This window comes from Triticum urartu, chromosome 7A (genome assembly GCF_056163025.1).
Source record: "Triticum urartu cultivar PI428250 chromosome 7A, HENAU_Tu73, whole genome shotgun sequence".
NCBI lineage: Eukaryota > Viridiplantae > Streptophyta > Magnoliopsida > Poales > Poaceae > Triticum > Triticum urartu.
Window position 1 is genome coordinate 60,646,161 of NC_141879.1, and position 24,571 is coordinate 60,670,731.

The following is a 24,571-nucleotide window of genomic DNA, read 5'->3' on the forward strand; positions in this document are numbered from 1 at the left end:
GGGCCAGTAAGAAAATTATTGTCAAAACCATATCCCAATACAAAGGAACACGAACAATTTATTATGATATAAAGTTGCTTCTTGGATACTCTTTCGCAATTTAAGCAGATAATTGTAGAACAGAAATAGAAAGTTACCTTTCAGCATTCTTTCCTTAGTGATGCCTCATCTAAGAAGAACTGGGTATCTTGAATCAACAACTTGGGGTCTTTGCCCACAGTTAAACATGGTAGTGCTGCTGGCAGCATGATTAACAGGTAAAGCGATACAAATCGAGCAAGTCAATCTGCTGAAGTCAGTTCATTGTTCAGGGACGGTGATAACTACTCCCTCCGTCCCATAATATAAGAACGTTTTTCAGGCTATCTTGAAAAGTTGAGCCACTAAACCGTCTGCTTTGTGAAATTTAGTGGAAGTATTTTATTCCAGTAGATAAAGTAGTTAGCATCCGGTTTGGTCCTATGATATACCCATAGTGAAGGAATACTCCACTATATTCTCCAGAATATAAGCCACTCGCCAGCAATTCCATCAGAAAACCTCATTTCCGTTTTATAATCAGTTACCAAGCAGATAAAAGAAAAAAAAAACATTACTACATCTCTTCAGGTTTTACTTTCCATGAGGACGACTCAAATTAACCCCTAGCTACTATTAACATTCATCTGTGCATTGTCTCCTAGAACCAACTCCCTGAACCGAGTTATGCAGTCCATCGCCTGGTCGAATTCGCTGCTCTCAAGAGCAAAGCTGAACCGGCAGTAGTCCGGTATCCCGGTCCACTTGCTGCTGGATATGCAGAGTCCAGTGGATCTAAGGAGCGCTTCCCTGATGTTGCAGCCATCGAGCTCGCCTTCGAAAGTGTCTATCTTGAACGATTTGCCGATGTAGGCCGTTGGTTTCGCCAGCATTGAGATACCACCATGGCAGCCGACAACATCCCAGCCACAGCTCTCGAGTGTCTGTTCATTGCAGGAAATCAAAAAATGAAAACAAAAAAGGGGCGTGCATGTCAAACATAAGATTTCTCTGAACTGCCAATCTTTATCCTTTGTCTCTGAACTACCAACCTCCCATCTCTGGACTAAGATTTGGGAGGGAACACAAAATTTGAGAGGGCGATTTAGAATGTCACAGAGAGCTAACCTTAGTCAACTTGTCGGCACGATGCTTCAGTGTCTCCTTTTGCTCCTCAATGAGATCAGAGAAGCGCTGGTCCCTCTTGTTCTTAAGACACAACAGTTTTCTGAAAGTATACTTCAATGTGCGATGTGGTTGACTCAGGCTTGTTAACATATGTTTGATCAAGGACGGGTCAATGTAAATCATAAACCCGAAGTCAAACCCACTCATGGTCAGCTGAAGGGACAGCTCCCCAAGCATAAAAACGCTGAGCGCGAGACATGAAGCAATATTATAAGAAAAACTATCCAAATTCCACAGGCTCCAGCCATCTCCAGTTTGGAACTCCAGACCAGAGAAGGGGGTGTCTATCACTACCCTAGCTCCATGTTCAGCACAAACAGAAAGCAAATCTTTTATCTCATCATCACTGTACAGGGAACCGGAAGGGTTAACTGTAGGGCCAGAAATATACACCCATGGCCAATATACATTCTCATTCTCATATGCATCATCCAGAGCTGCTCGTAGAGCAGTCGGTTCAATCTTGAAGCCTGAACCTACATTTGTTGGAATCGTCAATGTTTTTGCATTCATAAACTTTGCTGCCGAGACATAGTGCCCATTGGTACCCATGGGGAAAAGGAAGGCGCCTTGCTCCCTCATACAGCAAAGGACAAGCTTGTTGAAGAGTGTGAGACAGGTGCTGCCATATATAATTTCCTTAGAGAAGCCACATGAACGGTTGTTAAATGTAACGTCGGGACAACTGTCTCCTGGGAAACCATAGTTATTTCCCACCAGCTGTTCGATGCTGGAACGAACGTCAGTTTCGAAATCCATGATGTTCCGCCGAGCAAAACTTTCTAAAATGGAGGCGCTCAGTGGAGAAGGTACTGGTAAGAAGCTGCGGTCTAAATCCATATGAATGACACTAGAATCCTTGGAATCAGGAGTGAAAAATTCAGCTTCTTTTAGGGTAGACATGGCTGAATTAGAAAACTGTATCATCTTCTCAGGTACCTTTTCTGTCGCTTGTCTCTGAAAAAGAGATTAAAAGCCAACAAAAAAAACAGTTAAACATTTAGGTCACAAAAGTATTCCACAGGCGCCCTTTTTTTTCTTGAGGGTGGTATTCCATAGGTGCCTGGCCATATTATTAATAATTTCAGTTACATTTTTTTGCGGGGAATTTTACTTACTGTTAGTCATGATGAAAACATAATCAAATATCCTACTGATAAATTTAGCTGGTCACTGTAAATAAGTGTGTATCCAAATAAGGGAGGAGCGACAAACCCAGGATTTTAGAACTAGCTGACTTATGTCGTGAGGCGGAGAATCGGAGGAGGGAAAATTCTGCTTACCACTTGATGTGCATGCTTATGCCGGTCACCAATTTGAAACGCCAGCAGCTCATGGAAAAGAGAGCCATAATAGTGCTGGCTGATCACAGAAGTTTGTCCTTCCAACAGCTCAATGGTTTGTGATAATGCCTTGCAGACAGATGCATCCTCAGAAATGGCAAAAGCAACTTCCAAATCAGAATAAACCTGTAAATTTTAACCAAAATTAAGATGGAGCAGATACAAAATGAAACCTTAAGACTGTTTCCAATGTAGGTACGAAATGGTATATAAGTCCCCTTCACAGAAAGCACAACTCAAAGTATGTCTTATTTACTCATGATCATCTTATGGTGTAAATATCTGGTGAGAGAGATCAGGTTGCTAATTCATCATAACAAAATCGTACTTAACATGCCATATGTGCAGTCATTCTGAAATGGGAAAAATAAATTTCTCTGGTAAGTTATAGGCACCTGGTTCTTTACTAGACCCCACAATATAGCCGCATGCGAAGGTAGGGTGTTTCCAATAAGATATTTCAACACACCATTTGAGCTTGGCAGACAAGACCACTCCAGGTTCTCTGAAATATCTAGGAACAACCGGCAACCAACATCTTCTGTTGCGCTTAGTATGTTCGAGAAAGCAGCACTGGTGATAGCCTCAAACTGGGCAATGCTAGTAACGACAACCTGAGGCTTCAGTTTTCTGACCAACTCAGTCAGTAAATCTGATTGGCGTGGTGCTTCAATTACAGTGATCACGCCTTCAGCATTGTTGCAATCTATTCTTCCCTGAAATTTCAAAAGGAAGCAGTAGTATTCAACATTCTTGAGCCAACATTTTTCTTCACATAACAGGCATGTCTTTTCCACTGTTCCCATCAAACAAGATATTTTTATAAAACACTACTAAGCAGTACAGATCAGATGCTGCTCAAACAAGAAGTGTTGCATGACACACACACACCCACACACACAGAGAGAGAAAGAGAGAGACAGACAGACAGAGAGGTACCTCGATTTCTGAATATCCTAACCATTGCATGGGCAAGTGTCTGGTCAAATGTTCATCAACAATTGCAAGAGCTGGTGAGAACAGTCGAAGATAATTTTCGACTGCCACCGCACGGGAAGGGAATACAACAAAATTCTGGTGTACAAGAAATGAAAAGGGAGCATCATATAATGCATAAGATACAAGCACAGAATAGCTCGATATGAGAAATTATGGTATAAGTAATTGTAAAGACAATAGCCACCAAGCCTTACATCAGGATTTAATGGGATGTGGTGGTAGCTCTTCATAAATTCAGCAACAAGTTTCCTGAAGTTCAAACATCCAGCTGGAGGTTGACAAGGATTGGGCTTGGTCGCATTTAAGAAACTAGCTAGGTATACTAGGAATGTGATCTTTTCATGGGCAGTAGAATCATCAGCGAAGGACAAATCGAGGGACCTGCTGACTTCATGGAATCCATCTTTAAGTATCTCAGTTAGTTTCTTCACCTGAAAATTCTGAATTAGTAATATTTATGTTGCTATAATACTGTTTTACAAATCTAAAGAGAACGATAAAGAACCTGGTTGGGTTGGCGAAGTTGACAGTTATACACGGACAAAGCATGTGAAACATGGCCACCAGATTTCATGTACGCCAAGGCAGTGCGTGCAGAAACGGGCTGATCCCCCACAGAACCCATGAAGAACTCAAATCGATGCGGGCTATTTTTCTCAAATTCAACTAAGGCTGAAATATCCGTGTTCGCAGCCTGCAAACAACCCAACTAGTTGGTAATCCACACAAAAAATTGCATTTTAATATATAATGATAAGCCGGCATTTCCTTGCAATATAGAACCCTACTAACTGTAGTACAACTCAAAGTACTTCTTTTACGAAATCTCAGAGTATATATTGTTGGCCAAACCAGGAATTCCTGATTAATTAACATATGGTATGTCACAGCAATGCTACATGCATAATTTTTGTTTGCCAGAGCTTAGTGATGCGAAATCCATGGCGTAGAAATAGGCATTCACAGACACCTTGACCTGGTCAGCCTCCCATGTTGATTATCATAGTACCCGTAGGCTTTATGACAGCCATCCCTTCTTCAACTGCCCGAGCAATCAACCCGAGGCCAAATTGGTCCTCCACAAAACCCTGGAGGCAGTAAGTCATGCAGTAAGTTTACAAGCATACAAGAAATGAACAAAAGGGAAATTGGAACAGAACAATCAGCCACCATAAGAAATATTGGCTTTATGAGAAAATATGTGTACATCATGTCAAACAGATTATCAATGCATATCAACAAATCAAAACTCTATTCAAACAGAGAGAAATTGAATATCACTGCTAATAATTCCAGTATTCTAGAAGAAACTGTGAATAACTCCATATTTCGGCAATCATTCATTCATTTTTCATGGAAAAGTGTGGAATGCTAATCATGTTTATAGTTATAAATTGTAACACAATAAAGCCATGCAAGGTTGAGATGGAAAAGATTACTCCCCAAGAAAGTAATTCTACTGTCCATCATTTGTTCTGGTTGCCCATGTTAGTGTAGAGCCCAAAGCTAACATTATACTTGTGGAATCAAGTTAGAAATGCAGTCATACAGATCATATATTATTTCTGAACTATACTTTTATTATATCAGGGGTAGGAACATGCCTACAAGGAAATGACATATGTTTGAAACACAGTTTTTTCTTCTAATCTGTTTATAAAGAACAATAATGCAGTTACAGAAAAAATATGTAAATTAAGTTCACTCTTGATCCTCCTAACCGAGCTAGAAAGAAAAAAATGTTAAGATAAATCACCGTTGGTATTTGGTAGATTAAATGGCTGAAGTGATGAACATGCAAAAGATGCGTGACTTACTTGAAGAGCATAGTAGCTGCTCAAGGAATACAAGAGCTCCTTACTTAAATTTTCAGTGATAATATTTGACATTGCCTCTGGATTGGGTTTAAGAATCTGAAAATTAGATTATAAGAGTCAGCATTTTCCTTCAGTTCTGGGTCTACTACAATTTCGTTTGACCCTACCTGCGGTATGCATCCAACAAGGCTATCAAGTTCTATCCTGTTGTCTCTACAGTAAAAAAGAAGATCAGATTCATGGAATTCAACTCTATCAAGTAGTGTTTTCCCCTCCCTGTCGTAAATTGGAAGACCATCGTCGTCTAGTGCATTCAAATAAAGATTTATCCATGCAATCTTGATTGCCCTTGGGTTAATATCCAGACCATAGACCTTCAAAGAAACAAAAGATGCTCAGTTTGGATTCTGACAAAAATATATGGCTGGACTATTGAGGTAATGTAGAGCTGAGCCAGAACTAATTTGGTTCCCTGGCATCTGAGGCTCAAATAATCTGCCGACTAACTTAGACAATCGGCAGATTATCAGAAGTCTGAGAAGTATCATATCATCAAACCTGAGTAAATACCTAACTATGGAGCTCCCACTTCTATAAACAAATGTCAAACTGCTGCAGTTCCCACTTACGTAGCGACGATCATAAGATAAATGTCCACAGGAGATGGGACAAGAGACACCAACCTTGGAAGGGCACCATTTTTCTGCAAGCGCAATGGATCGTCGCCACATCCCAGCTGTGCGACGGTCTTACTCCTGAAAATGGAATCTGGATCTGGATGATGATTGATGCCCTCATAGAGAGTGATGGACCTATCTCCGGGACCGAAAACGCTAGGTATCTCCATCATTATCAGCTTCTTTCTTTGCTGGGATCCTGAAAGCATTTGATAAATTTCTTATGCAACCAGAACAAAAATCAGTAATAACGAAAGTTTTTACCATCGTGACATGCGCCAACTAAAGACAACAGTTAATAATTTATATGTACAAGTAATAACAAAGGAATCATGTCAGGTCCGGACTCCAGTCCAGATAATGTAAGGAACTTATAAATTGCAGTTTTTCCTGCACAAAGACCACTACATCATACAATAACCCTAAAAACATCTATATATGATATTAACTAAATATACATGGTGGACAGATGATGTCCTATTATACTTGTTTCTGATAGCCTTCCCCTCCGCAATTAGTTGTCATATCAATAAGTTTGCGATACTAAACCGTCAATGGTGCTTAGAGCATATGTCTGAACAATGCATATAGTAAATTCATATAAAGAGCTTTTAGGAATCAGATACCCTAAGAAGTGATCCCCACAAAAGGGAATCAGATTCCGAATTTTAAGCAAACCGATTACAAAATTCAATACTGATGGGTGATGGGCTGATGGCCGGATCAACATTCGACTTTGACCGATTCGTTTTGCTGGGGAGTGGGGAGGATGTGGGCCGACCTTGCAGGACGACGTCGTGGATGCGGAGGTTGAAGGCGCGGAAGCACTCCTCCTCCTCCTCATGCCCGGCGGCGGGGTCGTCGGCGAGACGGCGACGGACGGCGCCGAGGAGGCGCCTCGCCTGGGCGCGCGTGGCGGGGGCCTGGAGGCGCTCGAGCACGGCCCTGACGTCGCCGTACGCCTCGTCTCCGGACGCCGCGCACGACGCCAGGAAGGCCTCCACACCGCCGTTCCTGCTGTCGTCCTCGCTCGCCGCCATGCGTCCCCGGCCAGGTCAGGGACGATGGTTCGGGCGGGGGATGAGGAGGAGCCCCGGACGCGAGGAAAGATTCTGGCTACGAAGAAAAGATGACGAGTGGACGGCGCCGGCGGCGAGGAAGGGTGGGGGCGAACTCGAAAAGTACAACCTTTTTCGTTTGTCTTGTGCAGTGGGACATGGACAGTGGAGTGGACTCCTGTGGTGGTCAACTCAAATCTCCTCTCCAGGCTCTCCTAGAAATGGGTCGACGACTGCACTGAGCAAAATGCTGAAGCTCTTTTTTTTTAACAACAAAATGTTTTACATTCCACTAGCAACATTTTACAGAGAGATGTGTGAAAGGGCTCAGGCTTGACATGGCCAGGACAACTCTCGCAATACAAAGGTTTTGTATCTCGAGAGAAGCAACGAAAAGCTATAGGCCTATTTTAAATTTTGATCGCTGACTTTGCTTAATGATGCGCTATGACATTAAAACACCTATTGATGTGATTCCGCAAAAAAAAATTACTATTGATGTGTGCTACTCTGGTGCGAATAAAAGATAACGGCGTCTGTATAGAAGCAAGAATGGGCCTTATATTCCAATGACCTGTGACTTGGAAGATGTTAACTCACTACTGCTGCACAACTAGTATGATGGTGGCAGACAGTTGATGTGCCGTTGAAGCACAACTATGGTGTTGGTGGTAGGACAGTTATATTCTCAATGAAAGTACTATAGTACAAAGTTTCCAAGTATCCTGAGCAGGGTATGCTTTCTGCCCCGAGTAATCGTGGGCCCTCTCACTGCCTGTCGATATTTGTTGATATTGTCATGCTCTTCTTGAGGACTTTGGGGAACCCTCTAGTCTAAGGATTAACCGGACGAAGTGTGTTCTTCTGTCAATTAGATGCTCTCCGGATCAAGTGGATCTACCGCGAGATGGACTCTGATGTACTGTTGGGAATTTCCCATGCAGATACTTGGGCCTTTCACTTTGCTTAAAGAAGCCAATAGCGTTGCACTTCCAACAGATTGTCGATGGGATCGCCAACAAATTACCAACATGGAAAGCCGATTCCATGGACAAGGATCGGTGTCTAGTTATTGTTCTAACGGTGCTATGTGTGACGCCCATCCATGCCATGATGGCCCTCGATGTGCCACCGAAGGTTATAACCAATGTCACCAAAATCTGCAGAGGGTTCTTGTGGGCCGGGAGTGCAAACGTGAGAGCTGGACAATGCGAAGTGGCTTGGAGCACCGTGTGTACCCCGAAGTGGTCGGGTGGCCTTTGGCAGGGGCGGGCCCACGTTGGCCCAGCGGGGGTCACAGGACACGGATCCGGCTTGCCTGCTCTCTCCTCATGCTCCCATCCGTGCTCCTACTTCATTCTATGGCTATCTTTTTTTCTTTTTTCTTTCTAATCAAATCATCTCCCCCCTGATTTTAAGAGGGTGGGGTCGGGCCTTATTTTGTTTCAATCAAATCAAGCCACATATGCGGGAGCACGGATGGGCGCACGCGCGGGGAGCAGGCAAGTCTCGTCCACAGGACACCGGGTAAGTTTTGATCTTGCCTTGTATATGCAGCTCATATACGGATGTGACACCCCATGTTTAATTACATGGACACCGGTAAATCCGGCCATTGGGAAATTCCAAGCATTGCGATCCAGCAAAGCTATCCAGCGTGACGCGAGGCGTTGAGGCCCAGTCCAGTAGCGAGTGCCTGGCCCAGCAACCGATGCAGCCAGGACCACATCCATCAATCGATCTCTGGGTTGTTTAAAAAAAATCAATAGATCTCTGGATGGATACGGTATGTTCACCTCTTCCTCTGCTCAAGCAACAAACAGACCCCATGCGCCGCACTTTCTTCCCTCGTCAGTTCGCCGTACTCGTGTCGCAGATCCTATCAACTCAAGTCGCCGGAGCAATCGAGAAAAATAAGGTACGATAATTTCTGCATCAAATCTCCACTGCGATGCACCTCTTTAGGAAATTCGATTTTCACTTCTTTTTTAGAACCCCTAATTCTCGTTTCTCAAACTGTAGGGCAGTTGGACTAGGGTATCCGGCTAGGGATTTGAGAATTGTTGGCCTGTTGGGAATAAAATTATTGGGAATTTGGAATAACTATTCTTTTGATGAATACGCATTGTTGCGTATCATTTCATTGATAGGGGGAGAGAATACAGGGTGCAACTCTAGGGATAGTGCGCCGAAGGTGACCCGGAGAGTGCAACATGAGCAGGGGGGAGGGGGGGAGGGTGCTCAGCCTCGCTACATTAGATCTTAGGTTACAGGAATGATGGATACTAACTTAGTTGCTCCAGCACGTGCCCACAGGCGGGCCTCATCTTTGATTGTGCGAGCAAGATCATCATTTGAGGGCCGGGCAATATCGAAGACAGCGGCGTTTCGGTGCTTCCAAATGGACCAGGCAGTGAGCGCGATGAGCGAGTTCGTCCCCTTGCAAGATGAAGCTGGGGCAGTGTTATTGGTCTTGCACCACCAATCGAAGAAAGCATCGGTGGAGCATGGCGTGGGGATTGGTAGTCGGCACCATGACAGGATTTCGTGCCAAGTAAGCCGGGAGAAGACGCACCGGGAAAGTAGGTGTTCCAGGGACTCGAGCTCTTGGCAACAGAGCTTGCAGAGGGGATCGTGCGGCAATCCATGGCGAGCGCGGCGCTCGGCCGTCTAGCAGCGATCCATCAAGGCGAGCCAGAGAAAGAACTTGGCGCCGTCGGGCGCCCACGAGCGCCAAATTGCGTGCGGAGGAGATTGCAATATTCTTGGAGCGCCGGCCGGATGCACAAGCAGGTTTAATTGATTCATTCTATAACTATGTGAAATCCATGTAGCATGTACATGTGACTTCATAATTCATTTCTTCTTTCTACATCTAAAGTAATGCTCACATAGTATTTGACAAATTATAGGTTAGTGGATTTCATTGGGAAGGTTTCTAGGGAAAAGGGGGACCTAAAATTGATTCAAGGTAAAGATGTTGCCCCCTCACATTAACAAAATGATGCCTTATCCCATTTTGAATATAACGATCTTAATTTTTCAGTTTTTCGATTACGCAAGTTTACATAATGAGTTATACTAAGTGATTTTGTTTATTTGTAGGCAATTGACATCTAATGTCGCATTTTTCTTGGAGACTCGATGATCCATTATTGTTCATTTCCCTCCGATCAACTACCATTTTAATTTAAACTCGTCATTTTGGATTTCTTTAAGTATTTTCACTATTACACGGTTTTCTATACATATTGAATTGTTAAGTGTATTACTATATCCATATTATTGTTCGATATCCACAAGTATGCGATAGACATGGGACACCGGGGCATTTTTGTCCTGGGTCCGCCATACACAATCTACGTTGGCTCAACTTTGCACTTCGTGCGAGATGGCTATGGCTTACGCGCTTAGATGGATCAAGACCATGGGGGGAGTTCGACCTCAATGTGTCATTGGAGTCTCGTGCTATATATCAAGCCGTAGTGTTTGTGGATCTCAGAGATGGGCGAGGTTCTTTTTTGGGAGGACAGATGAATTAACGGAATGAGGATTCAAGAGATTGCCCTAAAACTGTATGGTCGATTCCGACTACGTATTACAGCTACTAGTAAGGTGGAGGAGGCGGGGAATGGTGCATGGCCAAGGGACGTGGGTCCTGACTTGACCGCGGCATAAATTGAGGAGTACCTGCCCCTATGGGAGCAAGTTAGCGTGGTCACCCTGCAGCCGGGTGTGATGGACATTGTCAGATGGCTTGGGAGCCCAACGGTGTGTATTCTGCACATTCAACCTACACATGCAAGTTTGCCCGACCTACAACTTGATCCGGCAGCTATAGTTGTTTGGGAGTCTCGTGCCCCGCTGAGATGTCGCTTCTTCATCTGGTCGGCTTTGCATAACAGATGTTCGACGTCTAACAGACTAGCTAGGCGAGGGCCACACAAGAGCGATTGCCCTTTGTACAGGTTGTAATATGGTTCAATCCTCAATTGAAGCACTAGACAACTAACATTGGAGTGCATTATGCCACCTGAGTTCATAATGGAAGCATTAGTTGGAAATTTTGATAAGTGCGGGTTGATTTTAGAAAAAGGGTTGTGGCACATCTATGCTATCGGGAGGGAAATGGGCTAATCAACTATTCTAAATAGTTGATCCCACTAACTCTAATTCTCTCGACATGAGGCCTTCCATCAAGTGTGCCATGTGAGTATCCACTTACTCTATTTGCACCTCAATGCAAATCACATGTATAGTCTTTGTTCACACGCAGTGCGAGTATAAACTATTTCTAGGTGATGACAGTTACTTTACCATTCCCTTTATCTTTCTTCTTAATCAGACTTAGTTTATTTATTATCTTTGTAAAACGTAAGCATGCCAAATTTTCCCTTAACCATCTATTCTGGAGTCTCCTATTGCCATGGAGGAGGGTGTCTTTGACTATGTAATGTTTCAAGAAGTGGTGTGCTGTTCAGATATGCTTGGAGCTATGTTTATACAAAACCTAATGAATGGAAATTTCTGATGGTGCGGTCAATGGCTTGGAATAATTACATGGTACGTATGTATGCCATAATACGCAGATAAATGTAACTTGTCATTTGACATGCCCCCAGATCCGTTTACTAATCCCAATTTGTTAACGTGCTGAACTTTCTGAAATTGGGTATAGCGATTGTCAATAAGACATATAGGTTACCCCTACTAAAAGAAGATTGTTAAATTCTGTACGCAGATGGGGATGTAGCTCAGATGGTAGAGCGCTCGCTTAGCATGCGAGAGGTATGGGGATCGATACCCCACTTCTCCAATTCTTAATTTTTGTTTTTCTTTGCAGATCTGAGTACATTATATCAGATGAAACAAACAAAAGAAGCACCATCAAAGGGCGCATCTGGTGTAGTGGTATCATAGTACCCTCCCACGGTACTGACCAGGGTTCGATTCCCTGGATGCGCATTTCTTAAATTCTTTCTTATTTTTTTTGTGAGTTTTAAGTTTTTGTACATCTAATGAAGATGCTGTGCAAACTGCCACCATCTGAATCGGTCAGAATTATCACCAAGATAATGGAAACGTCATGGTCAAACTGTCACCATGTAAGCTACAAATCTTCAACCAGATAAATATGAACGGGGAATTTTGAGTGGCAACTCATGTTGTGAATTTTGAGTGAATGCATGATTGTTGATATAGAAGAAAACGTTCCGCAGCACCCGCTTCGCTCCTTCCGGGGCAACACCGGAGGCGACCAACCCTAGTGGCACCAATCCTTCCCCTCCCCCTCTCTGCCAGCCGTAGTTGGGTCTCACGGTGGAGAAGGAGCCAACTTTCTTTCTTCTGTTATGCGGGCGTGGGGGAGCTTAGAGATCGAGGGCGGCGGCCCTAGGTGGTGACGACAACAATGTCCTTGCGATGGGGCTTGCTCCGGGTGTTTTGATCGGCTCTTTCGGCCTGTGTGGTCGGCGAGGAGCCGATGATTGAGAGGTGTGGTGCCCTGGTTCTTCATTAGCTAGGCACCCTTCCCGAAAGAGTCCTGTCACAGTTTGCGTGCTATCGTCCTCCCCCACATCTGGACTTCAGACGCTCGTCAGTTAAAGATGGTGGTCGAAGGGAGGTCTTGGGGATTGCAATGGGGGGGGGGGGATCCTTTGACCGTCGATGACGACCACAACAATGGCGGTGCTACCAGCGTTGTTCCCCTCCTTGGAGGCTTCGTATGTGGAACATAGGAGTCAGTGTTTGAGTTGGTGCGATTTTGGAGGTTGATGTTGTAGATTTTCTATTGTCATGATCAAACCAGCTACGTGGTGGAATTGGTTTGCTTTGGTATCTGGTGTTCCCTTCTTGCAGCCTTGTTCGTCAGAAGACCGTCGCCTTCGAGTGTAGGCAAGAGGGGAGAGGTTTCCCCTCTACGACCATAGTGTCTTGTCAAGGATGTCGGTGGCTTAGTGTTCCATTAAGGCTGGTGCATGTCCTCTTAGTTGTCGTTCTACTAGCCCTGTGTCTTCTCAGGTTTGCATCATCTCCATTCAGCAATTTGAGTCTCTCATGTGGCTGTGGGCGATATCGATCTAGTGTGGAGTTCTTGATTTGCAAAGGGATGTTTGGTTGGACCCTCCTGCGTTTCCTGGCAGCATATGGCTTCATCGGTTTCCAGTGTAAACCTCCGTCTATGTCAACGGCGTGGCATCCTTCGAGCCGGGACAAGAGGATGGAGTCCTCTTCGACGTCATAAACGGATAGCCACAGGGTCAAGTGCTTTCATTTTGGAGTGTTTCTATTCTGTCTTGGTGCTTGTGTTGTTGTAGTCTTTGGATTGTTTGTAAGCACCTTGTATCTGCCATATATACCCTTTTCTCTTGTTAGTTGTGTGTTCTGATGGAATTCTTGACCGATTGATGACTTTTTTAAGTCAAAGTCGGGCTTCATTCTTCTACCATAGGTAGACACCGAGGGCGCCTGCGAAGCGCATGAAAGGTGTCCTTGTGTTCCAACCCACACACAATAGATGATCGTTGTAAAAAATTCCCGATCCGACGAATAAGGTCTCTTGGATCCTTTCCATCTCAATGGTGTATTTTTTTCATGCTCGACCTTTTACCCAGTGAGGTTATGGTTTGCAGGGTCTGTTGGCATTGTGACTTCCCTTTGACCCTCCCACCTCGTCTACGCCACATCGATGCGGCCTTATGCCCGGTGAGATTACGGTTTTCATGGTTTGTTCATGTGGCGGTTTCCCTTTGCAGTCTGGTCCTCCCGCCTCATCTGCGTCACTTCACAGAGGCCTTCGGGGTTGCCGTGAGACCTGTGAGAAATAGTGGAGGTTAGGCTCTTGGATCTGCAACTCTTCAGACAGTGATGGCTTCTTCTCTGAGGCGCTGGCTGGCATTACCATGGTGTTCATGACTTCCTATCCACGATCAACATCGATAGGCTGGCTAGCTCTAGCATTGGAGAGGCATGCCACTGGGTGTTGTCATGTTCGAGAGGATGAAGATGGTCATCCTGTGTGGACCTCGACGTGGTTTCTTTATTTCTCAAGTGTGTTTGTACTCTGGTTTGCTTAATAGAATTTGACTACGATCAAAGTGAACACTTTGTATTTTCCATTTTAAGTATATTTGAACCAACTGATTTGAACTAAACACATGTTTATAATGTTTACATGTTGTTAGGAGTAAATAGCCCATTTTAGTTATTATTAATCCATATTTCCATGGAACCTTCAAGAGTAAGTAGAACCTGGCAAAGGACGCAACCATTCACCCGCGGCTCCCCCCCCCCTTCCCCCCTCTTACGAACTGTGTTGGCCCTATACAAATAGCAGTCTACATCATTGATCTAGAACACATTTGATCTTACATATCGTTGACGTCTCTTATCTTCCGCACAGCATATGTACTATTTTTTTAGCAGGGACACAACATATATACTATTGAAGGCTTTAAAATCAGGTAATCATCACCGTAGAAACTTTTTCAAACCTTGTAACTTAGCACTAGTTGGCTCTTCTCTTTGTCTTCACACACACTTAACAGTACTTGGTGCTGGAGGGTGGATGGTGTGAAGATTTTAGACAGTGGAACACCATGTAACACACTTGTATACCTTAGTTATTAATAATTTACAAAGTCAATAGGAGCCTCTCCTCTGTCAATTGATGCTAAAAAAAACTGTCGCAAAAAAATTGATGCTAAAAAAAAGCGGCACAAACTGCCCTCTAGCGTTTGGGAGGGTGGTTTCGCAGCAATGAGGGTTTGGTCTGGTTCTCGGACAGGACCAACAATCCAAACTGACCTCCATTTGCAGTTTTGCACCTGCTTTGGTTAACATAACATGGTTCTTGCATGGACCTTACATTGCTTAGATGAGTTCCTAGATTACCATTAACAGCATACAAGGGGATGTAGCTCAGATGGTAGAGCGCTCGCTTAGCATGCGAGAGGTATGGGGATCGATACCCCACTTCTCCAATACTTTTTAAGGTTTCGCTTCCTTTTTGCAAATCTGAATACTTTAGAATCTAGTGGATGCGCATTTCTTCTCATTTTTTTTTATCTTTTTGTAAGTTTAATTCCCTGGATTCGCACCTTAATCTTTTTGTAAGTTTAAGTTCTTTTATACATCTCGACTTCTCGAGGTGTTGCTGTGGAAATTGTCGCCATCTGAATCAGCTAAATTATCATCATTTTTTTATTGGTAAAAATAATGGAAACATCATGGTGAAACTGTCACCAAAACAACCTACAAAACTTCATCCAGATAAAGATGGACTAGGAATCAGCACACTAATGGTAAAAGGAACAAGACCAGGTTACACTATGATGAACAAAAACACTGGTCAACAAATTTATTCAGTCAAATCGAATGTCCAAAAAAAAGCCAATCAATCTCGCCAATTCAGCATCCACATCAAGAGACAGTCGCAACATTCCAGGATTTAAAAAAAAAAGGCTCCAGATTACAGTATCCATCAATAATTTTAGAGCAGCACTGCTTCACACACGACACTCCCAGACGAAATACAGACGACATGTCATATCCTATCCGTCCAAGGCCAAGGCTAAACAGCTCCAGTCGGTTCGATTGGGCATCGTTCCAGTATCATTCACCAAAGCATCGTGTGTGAAGTACTTCTGATAATTTTAGTTTCCGAAATGTTGAACATTCCCAAACGAATGGTCAATCTAATGCTCACCATCTCTGAAGTAAACAACAAGAGAAAGATCACTGAAATTGCTGAATTAGCACATTCACCTGGTCCATGAGTGGCCCTCTCTTTCTTTTTGGTAAACTAACAACACAAGAGACATGCAACAGCATCCTTACAGAAAATTAACGCCGTCTAATACCAGCCTTCCAGCAGAACATAACATGGTGAAGACTGAAGATACATAAATAATGGAAACACCATGGTGAAACTGTCACCATGCAAGCTACAAATCTTCAACCAGATAAAGATGAACTGGGAATTAACACATTTATACCTGGTCCATTTTTTGGGGGGTAAAAGGAACAAACTAGGTTCCACCATGATGAACAAAAACAAAAAGACATGGAACCTTACAGAAAATTAACCTTGTCACAGAAAATTAACGCCGGCCAACACAAACCTTGTCACAGAAGCAGCAGCAAAGAAAGACCCCCAGCTAGCAACACTTATACAAGATTTATATCACCGAAGTACCAACCTTTTTTCTGCCAAGTGGTGAAAGCCGATCAACCAAAATTCATAACTTATTCCTACCCAGTTGCCAAAATCAGTAGGACCAATGTGTGCACTGAACATGAAAGATCAAAAATATGAAGCCACGAACCATTTCACCGACTAAAATGCCACAAATCCTCACCAAGGAATTAGCATTTCAAACTGCAACCACTCCCTAGTAACAACGAAGACTGAGAGCAAACAGGGGGGGAACATTATAACAGTTCTATATAGCCTTAACATGATGTACGTCGCATAACGGTAACAATGCAGCATTTCAGGCAGCCTTTACACTTTGGAGGAGATGTGTATGTGGAAGCTCATAATTTACATTCCAAGAAGGAAGGGCTGCTCCCGGCTGAAACAGTCATTCACTCATCCTGACCTTCATTTTGTAGGTAAGCAGATTGTGTATGTACAGGGAAGGAAAGCGCAGAAATCCCTGATTTCATCAGATGGTGCTCCTAGAATTGATAGTTTTATGTTCGGCAAAAAACTTTTACATGGCAACTCTTCAGTCTGCGGTTAAGAAAACTTCACATGTACTTCGGAGATATAGTGTATCCTCCTTTTCTAGACGCCTTAGACCATCAGAAATCCGAAGACTGAAAATCAGTGATGCTATGGCTGTATGAAATGCACCGACAACTATATTTTGATTGGTTTCTGATGATAAAAATCGGTTGTGTTTCCCCCGCTCCAGAAGAAGCAAAGCACCGTAATAACCTGATCCATATGGACATGGTGTTGCTATAATTTAGGACAATTGGACAGGAACAGCTCATATAATAACTCTGATACATGGTAAACTCATACAACTAACTATAATGAATTCATATCTGTAGGCCAGTGTCAAATAGAAAAACAACAAAATATGACATGATATTTTTCGCATGACACGCAAATTAGCGCAAAACATATATTGTTTCAGAAAATAAAAACTATTCGTAATCAAGCTTCAAGCACAAGATGCCAATAATTTTGTCAGTTAATAATTATTGTGATAAATACGATAAACAATTGTCGGACTATTTTGCTTACAGTTTTGCATAAGCTAGATGGGAATTAATGATAGACAGTTGGATTGAAAGGAGCTGCACAACATAATATCAATGATAGACCTGGATGGACCATATCATGGGTAGCTAGCTCGATTCGAACAGCGTCAATTAATTTCGCGTTCTTCCTGAAATGGAAGATCAGTACAGTTTACACCATTTGCCAACCTCTTCCACAAATTGCAATTCACCAATAGAGCAACAAAAGTAGCACTGCACGGCTTGTGTCCGACCTAATAGCATCAACAAATGTAGAAACTCCCTCTGATCCATATTTCGTGTCACTCAAATGGATGTATCTAGCACTGAAATACATCTAGATACTTCCATTTGAGCGACAAGTAATATGAATCGGAGGGAGTACAATCTTGCAGTTATTTCCAGTCACTATCTCTCAACATTCAACAACCAATGTAGAAGAGTTGTACAATCTTGCAGTTATTTTCAGTCACTATCTCTCAACATTCAACAACCAATGGAATCAAGCTAATCCGTAGCACCGGTTTCTTCCGTAATCTAAAAAATTCTGTGGCACCTATACGGCATTCACATTCACATTCCCCTCATCAAACTCTGCGAGCTACAAACAATTTGAAGGTACAGTCGTACCTCCGATCAAGGAGCCCGGATGGGCCATCCTCTGTATGATTTCAGCTTCTTGCCGGCTTTCGCAGCACCGCGGAGAGGTAGGTTGATGTTGTCGCACCGCCGGCCTTCTCTCCGGCGACCCACTTGAGCTTCTTGTAACCAAACCTGTCAATGAGCTTGGCAACCGCTCGCCTCCTCTCCTCGATCTGGCACAGGTAGCTGTCGATCCAGAGCAGCCCGCCGGCGCGCAGCACCCGGTCGACGTCGAACATGAAGAACTCCAGCGCCTCCGGCGTCGCCGCCTGCCCCATCGCGGGGGCCCCGGCCTCGTCCAGCGCCGCGGTGCCGACGTGCACCAGGTCGAACACCCCGTCGTAGAAGGGGAACCGGTGCGCCGGCGAGAGCAGCAGCGGGAACAGGCCCCTCGCCGCCACGAACTCGTTCATCGGTTTCCCGGCGCCGTCGAGCACGGAGGTGACGACGGTGACCCCGCGCTCCCTCATCCGGGCCGCGAAGTTGGCGGCGCCGCCGGCGACGTCGAGGCCGATCCGGATCTTGGACGCGCTGAGGCGCAGCACGTCGTCGGCGAGGAACTCGTGGCCGCCGCGCGCGGGGCCGGCCCAGCGGCGGTGGTCGAGGCCCATGCCGGAGGCCGGGAGCGGGGCACGGGGCCCGCGGGAGAGGCACCGGCGGCGGGGCAGCGGCTCGCAGCCCTTGGAGACGAGGCGGCGCGGGAGGGTGGCGTTGCGCGGGCAGGCGGAGTGGGGCGCGTAGGACATGAAGGCCGAGAGGAGCGCCAGCGCGGACGGGGACCGGAGGCAGGACGCCGCGACGGAGGCCGGCATGTGGGTGAGCCCCGTCCGCGCGTCGCGGCCGAGCGGCAGCGCGTGCGGGGTGAGGAAGAGGAGCAGCTCCGGGGGCAGGCCGTCCGGGAGGCGGGCGCCGGAGGAGGAGGACGCGCCGCCGATCTCGAGCGCGATGGCGGCGACGTGCGCGGAGAGGTTGGCGGAGGAGGAGGGGGTTGCGCCGGCGGCGGGGTCGTGGCGGGGAGGGGGCGCGAAGAAGGCGAAGAAGGCGAGGAGGTTGGTGCAGAGGAGGGAGAGCAGCATGAGGAGGTTGAGCGGCGCCGGGGAGCAGAGGCAGGAGAGGGGCCCGCCGTGGCGGCGGCGGGACGCCGGCAGCTTCAGGGACACCGACCCCATGGCGCGCGCCGCCGGCTCCGGTGCTCCCCCGAGCGCGCGAGGAGAGGGAGGAAAGGCAGCGGCTTTTGCGAGCTCGGCTAGTGGGAACCCCGGCCCGGCGCGGTGGCGAGGGATCTCGGGCTCTGCTCCGGTCGCCGGCTTGCTCAGCGAGAGCGGGTGGACTGGAGTGGGGCTGGGGAGTGAGATAGCGAGGACCGAGGGGGCTGTCGTTGTGTACGACATCCGGTCTCGTAGATACCTTAATTTATTTGTTATCCCAAACACAGTACATTTCTTTAGTTCTAAAATACATCAGGTTCTAGGTTTGGCCTAATTCATTTTTTAAAGTTTTTAGAGATTCCTTGTATTGTTTGTTGGATTTTTTTTTAGCATCAGTATAGACACAAGCGTTTATATACATGCGCATACACTCACCCTACTCCTATGAGCACCTTCGATAGACTGAGCCGGCATATCATCTTGAGATTTACAAAGTCACCGTAGGCGCCTCGTCGTCGACGGGAACGTTTCCTCCCACTAAAAGCGTATCGCCAGAAATCCTGAAATAAATCCAGGAATAATGCGAGCACCAGGATTTGAACTCTGGTGGGTTGGCGTACCACTGTCCACCTAACTAACTCAACCACACGTATTTGTTTGTTGGATTAGGTTTAACTTTTTTGACCAAACTGCAAGCGCGGAATTTTAGGAGATGAAACAGGGGCGAACGTCTTTTTAACCGTTCGATCGATTTGAGCGTGAATCTTCTAGCAGAGGACAGCAGCTACGTCGGGCAAACTAAATTGATTGGGGAAAACACAACGCATCCACTTGCCTTCGCACCATTCACAAGAGTTTTGTCGTGAGTTTTTACTGTTTTGCCATGTCATGGTTTTTGTCATAGGTTTTTGCCACGTCGGTTGAGAACTATGAGTATTTTTGTCATAGTTTTGCCATGTCATAGTATGACCATTGTTGATTTTTGCCATGGCAAATTGTGCTCTACTTTAGTTGTTTCCCCCATGGCAAATTTGCCACAATTTTTGCAATGGTTTTCATACAAGATTTGCCATGCATAATGGTAAAATTTTCTTCTCTATATCCCTAACATGGCAAATACATATTTGTTCATGTAGCAAATTTCATATTGGTCACATGGCACATTAGTAACATTTTATTTTTCTATAGGCTTTCTATTCATAAAACGGCAAATTCAATTTTGGTCACATGGCAAATTCATTTATTGTCATATGATAAATCTATAACATATTTTATTTTTGGTTACCTAGGACGACGGGGATGAGAAAGAGGATCAACAATTGCGGAGTACCTGGTCAGCGCTTGTATGGAGGGGCGCGGCAGGCAGGAGGGACGCGGCGCCGCCGTCGGCTCCCGGCGAGGTGACGAGATTCCAATATTTTGTTATAAAGATTCATCGAAAGTACAAAACACCTCAAACATAATAAAAATTACATTGAGCTCCGTGGACCACCGTACGACCATTGCCGCCGCCAGAACGAGTCGCCAACGCGCCGCTGTCGCCGCCCCCAGACCAAAGCCAGCCTGACCTTGTCGATGACAGCCGGAAAGTCTGCATGCACGTCCCCCTAAGGACCAGCGCCCCGGAGCCGCAGTCGTCGTTGTTGAATCCTTGAATAGATGTGAAGAACCTGACACCAAATATGACAAAAAAACCTAACCTCGTTGCCCTGAAGAGCTGGCAGGAATCTACGCCTGAGCTCCGTCTAATCCATCCCAACAGTCGAACTTGAGGAGGACCGGAGCCCGAAAGACTGACCCGAAGAAGAAGTGTCGCCATCCGTCCAAACACCGCCCCTGCGAAGACTAAAACCCTACCTATCTACTTGGAATTGAAGTTTGAGTTTGAATTAAGTTTAACCAGTTTTCAATCAGTTTTAGACAAAAAGGGTCAATTCTTTTTTTAAAAGAAAAGGGCCAATCCTTATTGAAGGGGGCAAGAACTATAAGCATCAAAACCATAGAATATATAGTCACATAGCATTGCAAACATCGTAAGGTCTAGACAGTCAAAATATTGCATGTGTTAAGAAATATAAATGAAAATTGCATGTATATTAATTTGAATTTGAAGTCGGTTCTCTAGGACCACATTGGTCAAAGCTCTTGATAATTTGTTGAGTACTCAACTTAGGTCTTCTCACATCATGTGTTTTTAACTTGACACTAGTAGAGAAATGGTTAGCCACAACTTTAATTGTTGGCGCGCCAGCTATCCATGCCGTCATTTTTTTTTCCAAATAGTAGTGGTGTTGATATATTTGGGACACTCCTTTATAGTTTTGTGGTGGCGTGACTTTTTGTAACACGCCACAAGTTTGTGGGACCAGGTGTACTGGCCAGAGATAAGTTAGTGGTGGTGTATGACTCCTATGCACGCCGTAGGTACTTATACTAGTGGTGGCATGCTTGTTCTCGCATGCAACCACTAACCTTTTCATATGTAAGAGTATTGGCAGCCTCCTTGTTCCTCAAACAATTTCACTTTGTCCACAAAAATTTTCTCCCTAAGTAGCTCCTCTTAGTTTCTGATCTTCACCTAGTAGCTGTGTGGCCGGTAAAGGACCCATCAGAGCTTGTAGAATCAACATGAGCCCCTTGTGCGAGCCCATGTTCGCCAAGAGTGTCGAAAGATCGGGGATCCATCGTCTTCAACTATTTAATTTTGTTGAGTATACTTAAGAGCAAAAAAATAGAATGTAAAAAAATCAACCCAAAAAATAAACTATATATAAAAATAAAATCTAAAAAATATATTAGAACAACAATATTAAAAATAAACAGAAATAAATGAAACCTAAACAAAAATGAATTAAATAAAACAAATAAAATAAAAAGTGAATAGAAAATTACCTAAAAATTGGAATAAATAAACTATATATTAAAAATATAAATAAAATAAAGTGTATAAAAATAATTAAATTAAACTATATTTAAAAATTACAATAAAAAGTAAAAATAATTAAAATGTAAATAAAGTAATTAAAATGTAAGTGAAACATAAAGTAATAAAACAATATTGATAAAAATAAACTATATATGAACATTAATAAAAAAATGAGTATATTTAAATAATGTAAAAAAATTGGGTCCCTTTTCAACTTAAATTTCCCATGCTTTATCATCTAGATTATCGCATGTATCATAAACGTTGACAAATAAAGTTGGTGGCTCATGTACAGGCTCACTCAAATTATTATCATCCCCATCTTGAGTTTTCATGCGCACTTGCAACATTGTCGCCGTCAACCAAGTTTTCATTCCCACTCGCAGCATTGTCAACCCCATCTAAGTATGCATTGGGTTATTTTTTAACAATGTCAATGGTTAAATGCAACTAGTTAACATTTCTAGCACCAGTATTTGATTCTTGGTGTGGAATTAGTGAAATCGATGATTTTTTATGCTGTGAAAGGTTTTCCAGTACACTACAAACATGTATCGGTTTGGCCGTGTACATGTAGGCCACATGCTGCAATGATTTTGGGCATCACAGTTTGCAGTGGACGCGTTATCCTACAAAGTTGTTATCCCGTTGTTGCAAACCTTGCCTTCTATGTTGGATATGTTGTGGATGTTTTTTTGTTGTACGATTTGTTTCAAGCAATGGTGGTCTGTTGCATACATGAAAGATCATGTATGGATGAAAATATTGCAAGGTGGATGGTTGAGCAAAACCATCGCTGATTGGACCCAGCAGAAACTAAGATTTGTAAAATGAAATTACACACCTACTGCAGACGCCGTTGGTGCCCGTGATTTGTTGCAAGACAGGTAGTTATGTAGCAGTGTTTCCAATTTGGTGCATCTAGCTACTGGCATTAATTGACTAATTAGTTAATTAATCTATACCTCTATACCAATATAAAAAGGCCCAAAGGGGCAGCTCCAACTGATCTCGACCATCGAACTAAGTCAATCCAACGACCTAGACTGCTCCAATGGCAAGCGTTAAATGTGTTTAACGTGTAATTAATATCATACCAAATATTACACTAATCACAGGATTAACACATAATAACATACCTAATATTAACATGCAATTAATATATTGCCTAAAATTAACATGCGTTGCACGTGTGCATTAACATGCAATTAATATAGATCACACAGGCGCGCACTTTTCTTGTGACTGAATTCCCTTGCTAGGCATTGAGTGCACAACGGTAGTGAGTGATGCACAGTGGGCATGGACATGTAGACGCCTCACCAATATAGATTGCAGCTGCCCTGCTCGGCCCAAGCTCCTCTATGCATGGTTTTTTTGGTTTGAACTAATGATAATCGACATGGGGTGCTTCTCATTCACACACACAAACATGCATGTAGAAACCGTCAACCGCACATTTTTATGAAGCAAATTATGAACCCCAATTATTTGCCTTCGAGCTCCAGCTATGGCCATGGCTCCACAAAATCAGATGGAGGACTTACCTCAGGCTGTTCCTTTCTACATTTATGTACAGTAGGTTTCACTGTGTGTGTGTGAGAGAGGGGGAGAGCGAGAGGATGGCGTTTTGGCTGTGTGTGTGTGTTATATCTTTCCTACTTATAAAAATTGAAGTTGGTGGTGAGTTCACATGTGGGATGAACAACCTTCATCGATCAATAAAAATTACACCCTTACCCACATGTAGGACTAACAACCCTCCAAGATACATAAATAAACAAATATATTTTTACTCACATGTGAGACCTAAAACAAATAAACAAGTACACTACTACTTTCATGTGAGACGAACACTTGCAAAATGCACAAATAACAAATGCAAAAATATGATCCCAGCTCAAAATTATGCTCGTAAGAAGTGACATTTTATAGCTTCGTAGCAACGCACGGGCATTGTGCCAGTTTGTGAAATTGTTTATGCAAAACAGAACACTTATGCTTCCTCAATGGAAAATACAAAGTTGAGTGAATGTAAAAAAATTGCAAACAAACAATCAAAGGACAAGAACATGTATATGTAATGTTTTTGTATTTTTTTTCTACATTCATGCAAGCATTTCTGGCATGCAGGAACATATGTTCCCAGGAGTCAAATTGGAAATACAAAACTTTGCTACGGTCGCTTGGGGGGTATGTGTGTGTGTCAGTATCTTTTTTTTTCGAAACGGAGGCAAAAGATTTGCCTCATCTATTAATTAAGAAGAGAATAGAGTTTATTACAAGCGACCCAAAACAACGGCATGGATTATTACTCTCGCGACATGAGTGACCCTAGGTTTTTAGCCCCGGCGGTGACCCAAAGATTTGCCTCCGTCATGATGTTGTTGAGCAAAATGGTTGGTGGCGCGCTTTTGTTGCGGAAGACCCTTGCGTTCCTTTCGTTTCATACGGTCCATGAGACAAGCATGGTAAGCGAAGCCATGGCCTTCCTCTGAGTG

The 24,571-nt window shown here is 44.0% G+C and overlaps 1 protein-coding gene, 3 non-coding genes and 1 pseudogene across 6 annotated transcripts; 3 read left to right on the forward strand and 2 right to left on the reverse strand.

Moving 5' to 3' along the window:
- Positions 1 to 179: 179 nt before the first annotated feature.
- Positions 180 to 7,523, reverse strand: LOC125518310 (methionine S-methyltransferase-like; annotated as a pseudogene). The gene is made up of 12 exons (XR_015611703.1): positions 6,824 to 7,523; positions 6,049 to 6,241; positions 5,533 to 5,739; positions 5,366 to 5,461; positions 4,448 to 4,636; positions 4,054 to 4,242; positions 3,743 to 3,979; positions 3,489 to 3,623; positions 2,945 to 3,265; positions 2,490 to 2,675; positions 1,147 to 2,163; positions 180 to 962 (listed from the first exon to the last, which is right to left on the reverse strand). The product of XR_015611703.1 is annotated as a methionine S-methyltransferase-like (transcript).
- Positions 7,524 to 11,843: 4,320 nt separating this feature from the next.
- Positions 11,844 to 11,916, forward strand: TRNAA-AGC (transfer RNA alanine (anticodon AGC)). The gene has a single exon. It is a non-coding gene; the product is annotated as a tRNA-Ala (tRNA).
- Positions 11,917 to 11,994: 78 nt separating this feature from the next.
- Positions 11,995 to 12,065, forward strand: TRNAG-CCC (transfer RNA glycine (anticodon CCC)). Its single transcript has one exon. It is a non-coding gene; the product is annotated as a tRNA-Gly (tRNA).
- Positions 12,066 to 15,009: 2,944 nt separating this feature from the next.
- On the forward strand, positions 15,010 to 15,082 carry TRNAA-AGC (transfer RNA alanine (anticodon AGC)). The gene has a single exon. It is a non-coding gene; the product is annotated as a tRNA-Ala (tRNA).
- Positions 15,083 to 15,439: 357 nt separating this feature from the next.
- Positions 15,440 to 19,508, reverse strand: LOC125522448 (putative methyltransferase At1g29790). 2 transcript variants are annotated; one of them, XM_048687509.2, is made up of 2 exons: positions 17,985 to 19,508; positions 15,440 to 17,043 (listed from the first exon to the last, which is right to left on the reverse strand). In XM_048687509.2, exon 1 carries the CDS (start codon positions 19,385 to 19,387, stop codon positions 18,026 to 18,028), a length of 1,362 nt encoding a protein of 453 aa, XP_048543466.1. In that variant the 5' UTR covers positions 19,388 to 19,508; the 3' UTR covers positions 15,440 to 17,043; positions 17,985 to 18,025. The 2 variants fall into 2 exon arrangements, with proteins under 2 accessions (XP_048543466.1, XP_048543464.1); XM_048687507.2 differs by lacking the exon at positions 15,440 to 17,043 and adding an exon at positions 17,291 to 17,503 and having other exon boundaries at positions 17,985 to 19,507.
- Between the last annotated feature and the right edge of the window lie 5,063 nt (positions 19,509 to 24,571).

Bases quoted from the DNA above. Each gene is read 5' to 3' on its own strand.
- LOC125522448 (XM_048687509.2), bottom strand. From the start codon at position 19,387: ATGTCGTACACAACGACAGCCCCCTCGGTCCTCGCTATCTCACTCCCC.